The 8,635-nt window shown below is 40.3% G+C and overlaps 1 protein-coding gene across 1 annotated transcript; it reads left to right on the top strand.

Annotated features, from left to right (window-relative positions):
- Positions 1-8: 8 nt before the first annotated feature.
- Positions 9-8,629, top strand: NPTX2 (neuronal pentraxin II; the record flags this gene model as incomplete). Its single annotated transcript, XM_010010336.1, has 5 exons — positions 9-128; positions 1,644-1,860; positions 5,324-5,568; positions 7,005-7,184; positions 8,438-8,629. Coding segments are annotated over 5 exons (954 nt in total), but the record flags the coding sequence as incomplete, so codon positions are not given.
- Positions 8,630-8,635: the final 6 nt, after the last annotated feature.

Here is an 8,635-nt window from a genome sequence, read left to right as displayed (position 1 = left end):
GGACGTGGAGGAACGAGCTGGGCAAGGGCAAGGACACGATGGGCGACCTGCCGCGGGACCCGGCGCAGGTCATCGACCAGCTGAGCCGCACCATGCAGACCCTGAAGGACCGGTTGGAGAGCCGGGAGGTAGGGCCGGGGCGGGCCACCCCTGCCCACCGCATAGGGATTTGGAACGAGTTAGGTATGGCTTTGGGCAGCTGGTGGACACAGCTAGCGTGCTTAATCGTGCTGGAGATAAATCCCAACTGGCCAAGTCATGGGAATGAGTTGCATGGTTGGCCTGTCTTGTTTTCTTGACTATATATCTGCTTGCTTCAGTGATTAGAAAACCCAAAGGGACCCTCTGTAGCTGTGTTCTTCCAATGCATGGGGGGTGGGATTATGGTTTTCCTCATCACCAGCTTAGTTTCTGTATTAATATGTCTAAATCTCTCTTTCTGGGAATGTGACTTCATGGGGTTTGAGCTATAGAGCTGACGTCTTGGGCAGTAAGACCTTGGCATATGGTGCTGAGCAGACCAGTGGTGATGAGGAGATTGTGTTGGACAGATTGTGAAGATCAGATGATGTATTTAGAGCTAACATAGAATAAAAGCAACCTGATTCTCTATCTGTGAATAGAAAGGGTGTTTGGTCCAAGCCTACCAGTAAGTGATTTCCACAAGCCTTTGGACAGTGCCTGTAGTTGAGTGGAACTCATGGAAATATTTTATAGAGAGTATTGCCACAGGAATCTTGCTGGATGTTGTTTTGCTTTCCACAGTCTGAGTCTCATGAGGACACACTTGTGTCCTCATGCTGCCCTCCAAACAGTTCGTAGTGATGTGAGGATGGCAAGTAACTTCCTAAAGGTTGTTCTGTGAGGTCTGAATGCTCTGGACTGCCTTTCAAGAACAGTTTTGAACGATCTGATAGTGTAACACCCTTTTATTACTGTTGCTGTCTTTGTGAGGTGTTTTTGGTTTAGGGCTGTAGAGAATAATATGGTATTATTCCACTAGAATAATATGGTAGGTGGAACCATTGGTTTCTTAGTATCCTTAAAGATGCCAGTGTTATCTGAGAGAGTGTGGAGTGGGTTTTGTTTCTTTGGGGTTTTGAGGGTTGGTGGGTTTTTTTGAGTGGCTAAAACTTAAGAGTTGATCTAAAGAGCATCTGATTTCCTTACTCTGCAAATCAAAACTGAGGAAACTTTCATTTGGTAGATTTGCTTTTGAAGTAGTTTAAATTTTTATTTAAAAATAAATAGTACTTCTTTTCTGTTAACTTATGCTGCCAATGTCACTTGCAATAAGTAAACCAAAAGTTGGCTAATGTGCCACATGTACCCGTACTAATGGGAGTGCATCAGACCTGGCTCCCTGTATTGATTTTTACTGCATGAATGTATGAAGACTCCTTCATATGAAACCCTGGAAACCTCTAACAAAAGTGCCCTTTTGTTTCAGGACCTGTTTAGCTACACTGCTGATAAAAGCACTGAATGTTACAAGTGCTAGAAAGCAATGCTTCTTTTATACTTGCTGGAGAACTCGATGATCTTGCTTTATTCCCTTTGAATCAGGAGCATGTCTTTATTTCACAGTTTCTGGTTTAGAAATGGCAATCTTTTTTTTTTTTTTCTTCTCATTTCCACTAAAGCACCAGCTCCGAGCCAACGTGTCATATGCAGCACTGCCTAATGACCTTCGAGAAATGCTTCAGCGGAGGCTGGGAGACCTGGAACGCCAACTCCTGAGCAAAGTGGCTGAGCTTGAGGATGAAAAGTCTTTGCTTCATAATGAGACATCAGCCCATCGGCAGAAGACTGAGACAGCCTTGAATGCCCTGCTGGACAGAGTGTCTGAATTAGAAAAAGGTAATCTGTACAGAATCTAAAAGCTTCCCTGTGATGATTAATTTTGTTTACTCCTTCTAGCACACTAGTCTAAATGTTGGCTTTGAGGGCAAGACAGTTAAGGTGCTGGACTAAAAAGTAGGTGACAGTGCAAATACTTGGATTCCCTTTTTCCTTTTGTCACAAGCTTCCTGCTTGACAGACTTCTGCATGGCTTTGGCTTTCTGTCTCTTAATTTGATGTATGTGGGTGGTTAGGATGAAACTCTTTATTGTTTGTGGGATGGAAAGCTCTGTAAGGAGGCAAGTGGAAATGGGAAGAAAGTATGACATTGGTGTCAGGTAAAGACCTAAATAATGTCAAGTCCATATCTAAGTAGAGCTGCCTTTATGTGGACTGAAAATCATACTGGCAAAATTTAATTGGCACAGCTGCCTTTGATGTAACAAATGGCATTTTATACCAGAACCATTTCCTGCTGCTTTGGAAGTATTGCTGTTGGTCTTCCCTTTCACTGCTGGTTATGACTTTTGGGTAACTGCAGATACTTGAATTGTGTCATATCCCAAGTGTATAGCCTTCAGAGTTTACAGTAGATTACACATGCTACCACTGGGGGATGCTCTCTTAATCCTAGTCATTTATTCAGATACTTAGATTAATTATTACAGACATATCTATGCTTGAGTAGAGTCTGTTTATTTGAATTACAAATGCCCATGGAAGTGAGCTAAAGAACAGAACTATCTCTGTATTGACTGTATATTCCTACAGAGTGGACTCTGTAGGACTGGAGTACCAGTAAATATCACTGCCCAATCTTTAAATGATTTTTCCAAGGTGAATAGTCTCTCTGCTTAAAAGCAGCTTAATGGGCATGCTTTCACAATGGTGCAAACATACATACCTCATGAATTTTAAAATGCAGCCTAATGGATCCATTTGTGTAATATTGCATCTATTTTTTTCATTTACAAAGTGTGAAGGAGGGGAAAAGGAAAGGAAGAAGAGCTCTTCCACTGGCTCTGACATTTAGTATTTCCTGAGAGCCAAGATAAAACCTAAACCACAAATAAAGATCTGGAGAATTCATGTCATGTTGATGTCTTATGTGGCAAGTATTGCTAGTCCTTGTCTCTGAAAGATGTGACTCATATCAGCAAGTCATCAGAAGGAGACAGGGAGTGGTGGGAGAACAAGAATGTGTAATCTGTGTTAAAAAATAGCCTGTTCCCACCTTTATTTTTTGTGTGGGGAGAGCGGGCTGTCTTAAGTCTTGAGGAAAGGAAAGAACTTGGGCCAGGAACCAAGACACAGGCTTTTAGTTGTGTAATTTACTCACTTTCAGTGTGATTTAGCTGTTCTGTGCCTTTGGTTCCTCTGTCAAATCAAAGTGAGGGTAATAATGATACAAGAACTTAATGATTTTGTAGGTTAAACACAGACAATATTTGAAGTGATCTGACCTCTTTTGAGAAAAGTATTTCTATTGTCCTTTTATTTTACATGCCTTATTGTTTCTTCCTGACAACTAACTAGAGTGTCATAAGCTCTTCATTGTCCTAAGACTAAATAAATGGATAAAAAGCTAACTTTGTAAGATGATACTATGAACTTTGGGTTTTGTTTTTTTTTTTTTATCTGTAGTTGAGACAGCTGTCCTTAGTTACCAGTGGCTCAGAAGAGTTTGAAGTTTGACAGCTATTGTCATTCCCAAAGTATCTGGTAATTCCTTCACCAGTTGTCTCCTTGGCAGCAGTAGATGATGTATTAAAAAGCAGGACTGGGTGGAGAAATAATCCTGCAACTAATAGTGCCTGGACTTAAATGTGATTCTTAGCTTTGCTGGAGACATGAACAGGTCACTCCTTGTGTCTAAACCTATTGTCTCCATCACTAAAAGGGAATAACTATTTCTTGCTCATCTTGTCCAAAAATAATGCACATTCTGTAGGAAAAAGGTTGTTTTATCCTGTGCATGTGCACATTGCTCTGGAGGATCTTGTTATCATTTGGAGTTGTGAATGTTTTCAAGTCATGAGAACAAACTGAAAAGTATAAAAAAGATGAATATCATTTGTTCTTTTTTAACACATTATTGCTTCCTTAAGTTCTTTCAGAGTGACTAATGCTCTTAATGGGATATGTTTCTTTTATGTATGTGAGATTGGTTGTACCAGCCTAGTGGAGGTTGCTTAACATTAGTCTTAAGACCCTGGGGTTCTTTTGCCTAGAGTTTTGAATATTTCAGTTTCTGGTCTGTAAGTTCCTCAAGACAGATGTAGCATCAGATAAGCTTTTTCTTCTTCCACCCCCTCATTCTGTGAAAAATGCAGTCAAAACACTTCAGTTGCTTCTGAGAATGGGAACTGAGAGAATGCCAACAGTTTAAAAATTGCATATGAGGATTGTGGCAACCTTTTGCAACAACAGCTCTTCATTTGGATTGGAGCATGAAGTTCCGTGAGGAGATTGAGTTTGTTTCAGGAATGTGAATAAATGAAGTGAGTGGGACTCAGAACAGGTTGCTAAAAGGTTGAGGGTGACACTCTACTACAGAACTGTGCCACAAAATAAACCCCCACAATGTGGGATTTCTCTCTTCTTAATGTTTAATTCTAGAAAATTACTTGAAGCAACTACGTAAGAAGTGCACACAAACTATATAATACAGAGTATTGCGGATTTAGAAAGTTTTAGTCTTAAGGGTTCTCAGTTTCATGAACATCTCACTTTTTTATCACATATTTAGAAAAAACTAATAATTTCTGCTTTTATATTAAAACTAATGTCTGATGTTTCATAACTTCGTATTGCATTTTTCTTCAGGTCATTTTGAACTTCAGCTTTATGTTTTTGTTCAGATCTCCTGATTTGTCTGTAGGGCAGAAATCAGTTCTACTGAATTTAACTCTGCTTTATGGACTATGGCAGCTTTTTCTTACTTCAGATTTGCCACCCAAAATGGGAGCATCGACCTGTTTCTTAGCCTGCTATCTGTAAAACGGAGATGCTGCTGGTAACTCCCTGTGTAGCAGCAGTAGGAAAAGAAATACTAGTTTTGAAGCACTGTGATGCTTTAATAGTGAGCATACCAGAGAATCCATGTTCAGTAACAGTAAATATCTCTTAAACCAGTTTGAATTGTTTGAAATAGGCAGGCATCCAGCCATGAACTAAGTAATGAAGAAAGAAAATATTTAACAGCCTCTTGTTAGTTGTCTGCCATCTATTATTTTGCTCTAAATGATCAGGAAGAATAAACTAAGTAATTAGCATGATATGTGTAACATCTAGTTTTATTTTTCAGTGCTGCAAAATCAGCATTCAGTAATACTACTTCAGTATAATTTTCTTGTGTACCTCTCTAAAGTGATTAAAATTCCAAAGATTCTCATTATCAATTACATAATTTCTTAACCTGAATTACAAATATATTGTTTTGCTTAATGTTAAAGATTTTTCTTCCTTGATGTAATTCTAGGTAACAGTGCATTTAAGTCACCTGATGAATTCAAAGTCTCCCTTCCTCTTCGCACAAACTACTTATATGGGAAGATCAAGAAGACTCTGCCAGAGCTTTATGCGTTTACTGTATGCTTGTGGTTGAGATCAAGTGCTTCGCCTGGAATTGGCACTCCATTCTCATATGCTGTTCCTGGGCAGGCTAATGAAATTGTCCTTATTGAATGGGGCAATAATCCAATTGAACTGTTGATCAATGATAAGGTGAGTATTGATTAACTCTTCTTTATTGTCTAGATAATCAGAATAAGGCCCAAACCCTTGATACCTCCCTAGTAACTCTTTCATTCTATGTGAGAAGCCACTTCTGGGCGTTTGAGATGATGATGTCTGCTTATGTGGTGTCATCTATCTGTTTTCTGCAGGTTCGTAAAAGTACTTGAAAGAAAGTCAAATGGTACATATATTTGTGTGTTGAGTCAAAGTGGTGAGAACCTGGATGTGCACAGACTTACATGTGTCCTCTGAATTTACAAGCCCATCTCATTTCTTGTTGTATGAAACCAAAGCAGTATTTGATGCCACATTACTGCAAAACCTGTGATATCTAAGCCAGATGCAGTATTTCCATCTTTCTAATCCTAGAAGTTCAGATATGTTAAGAGGAATTTTGCAGAAGATGTAAAGTGAAAGGCGTGTAATTGTGGCTGGGGTTTTATGCTTAGTGACTGAACATCTGTTTAAATACCATTTTTTCAGACTTTAATTACAAAAAGTACAATTGTCTCACACTGTTTCATACTGCTGATGGTTTCTGACAAGCTTCCGAGTGAGGCTTGAGGAAAACAAGATCCATTGAAACTTAGCATTAAAACTAATCACTTTCTCCCCACCTTCAGTTGGGTTTCCTAGTAACTCTCAGCTCTCTGAGGGATCAGGTGTTTATGGATCTACAGCTCAGGGTGGTTCAGTCATGTGGCTAATTAAGCACTTCTAACAGTCTTATCATCCTCCAAAATCAATAAAAGTGAAAAGCCAATTATTTCTAATGGGTTGTGGAAAAGAAGGAAACTCCATTTTACTTATCTTTAGCAATAACTTATTCTCTTCAATATTTTGTCAGTACTGTTAATGTTCTGTGAGGCTTTTTTTTCTTCCATGTCACTGCTGCTCCATAGCCCACTGCATTTGTGTCTGTATATTGCCTTGAGTAAGTCTTCAGATGAAATTCCTGAAGGAGCGTAGTTCCTCCTTATTTGGGGCTCTATGTAACAGTTCCCGTAAGTTTCACTGTAAGCAGGCAGATTCATTTGTCAGAGTTGTTACTGCAAACAGTGCTGGCAAACCCCAGATTTTAAGAGAAACTTAACGTGAGCACTGGATGGAAAGTTAGAACTAACCACTGAGATTAAACAACAAATGCCACATATTAATATACAGGATCAGTGGATTGATAGTAGCTTAGACTCTGGTATTTGTGTCACTTGATTCTAGATGAAACAAAAGCTCACATCTAGAATAAAAAGTGTGGCTGTGTTTCTGAATATAGGAGAGTTGGAACAAAGTAGAAAGATGTGGACTAACTTCTGCCTCTGAAGTTTTTGCTTCTCAGGACAGAGTAAATACTGTCTTTTTCTAACTGTTGTGCTTGACCTGGTAGACTTGATTTGCAAAATGCGTTGTTCTTTGGGTTTTTGTAGGTTGCCCAGCTCCCTCTCTTCATTAGTGATGGGAAATGGCACCATGTCTGTATAACATGGACAACCAGAGATGGAATGTGGGAGGCTTTTCAAGATGGTGAGAAGCTTGGGACTGGGGAGAATCTTGCTCCTTGGCACCCAATTAAACCTGGAGGTGTTTTGATCCTGGGTCAGGAACAGGTGAGTGAATGACAGTGTGTCCCAGGGTTTAAAAAAATAAATTAAAACCTCCCCAAACAGCAGCAGTGAAGAAAATTTTGTTAAACCCTTGGTCCTGTTGGAAAAGACCTTTAAGATCATCAAGTCCAGCCGTTACCCAGCACTGCCATGTCCACCGCTAAACCATGTCACTGGGGGTCTCATCTAAACAGTTTTTGAACTCTTCCAGGGATGGTGATTCCACCACTTCCTTGGGCAGCCTGTTCCAATGCTTGACAACCCTTTTGGAGAAGAAATATTTCCTAATATCCAATCTAAACCTCCCCAGGCACAACTTGAGGCTGTTACCTTGTCCTATCACTTCTTCCTTGGGAGAAGAGACTGACCCCCACCTCACTACAACCTCCTTTCAGGTAGCTGTAGAGTGATAAGGGCCCCTGAGCCTTTTCTTCTCCAGACTAAACACCCCTAGTTCCCTCAGCCACTCCTCATAAGGCTTGTGCTCCAGACCCTTCACCAGGTTCATTGCCCTTCTCTGGACCCTCTCCAGTAACTCAATATCTCTTTTCTAGTGATAGCAGATGCTCCAGCTTACTGTCAAGTGGCTGGCAGGCTTTCTGTAACTCATGCTGTTTGTCTGTACTATGCTTGGTTCTATCCTATGCTATCAGTTTCATGTGACTGTGATCACACAAAATGTGTGATTTCTGTCCTTGAGTGGTGGATGGAGCAAACACTTTTAGGCATATGCATTAGCAGTCTGAGTTAGTCATTTGGTACAACCAGAAGAAGCCTATGTACTTAGAACTAAAGATTGCGTCTTAGAGACCCTGCAGCCAACTGGTCAAGGGCTGAGGTTACAGTTTAATTCTTAGCCATAAAGCTTTTTGAGTAATCTTGCGTCTCTGCAGTTCTTGCTGAAGTTGTCCTGTGCCAAGCTTGCAAAATGGCTCCTAAATTAGCCTCAATATTTAAAGCTGCCTTCCTGCTTTACTGCTTGGGGGCAGGGCTAGTTATATGTGCTTTGTGTGATGGCATGCAGTCACTACTGTTTGCTTGGAATTCTTTGGACAAATTGCAGATTGGAGCTTTTAAATGTTCCGCAGAATGTCTTGTTCAAATTAGCCCTTTTAGAACCTTGAAGTTGTTTGTCTCTGTGACCTAGCTCTGCAGCTTCTTCTAGCAGTGTGGCTTGGGGGGAGGGTCTTCAAGTTGGAAAAAAGAAAACGCTGAAATAACCTTTTCATCTAATGCTAACTCTTGTGTGCCTACAGGACACAGTAGGAGGAAGATTTGATGCAACTCAAGCCTTCGTTGGGGAGATGAGCCAGTTCAATATATGGGACAGAGTCTTAAAAGCTGAAGACATCATGAATATTGCAAACTGCTCTACCAACATGCCTGGCAACATCATACCCTGGGTTGATAACAACGTTGATGTGTTTGGAGGTGCTACTAAATGGCCTGTGGAG

Source organism: Nestor notabilis, unplaced genomic scaffold (genome assembly GCF_000696875.1).
Source record: "Nestor notabilis isolate BGI_N333 unplaced genomic scaffold, ASM69687v1 scaffold10782, whole genome shotgun sequence".
Taxonomy (NCBI): domain Eukaryota; kingdom Metazoa; phylum Chordata; class Aves; order Psittaciformes; family Psittacidae; genus Nestor; species Nestor notabilis.
This window is presented reverse-complemented; position numbering and strand designations above follow the sequence as displayed.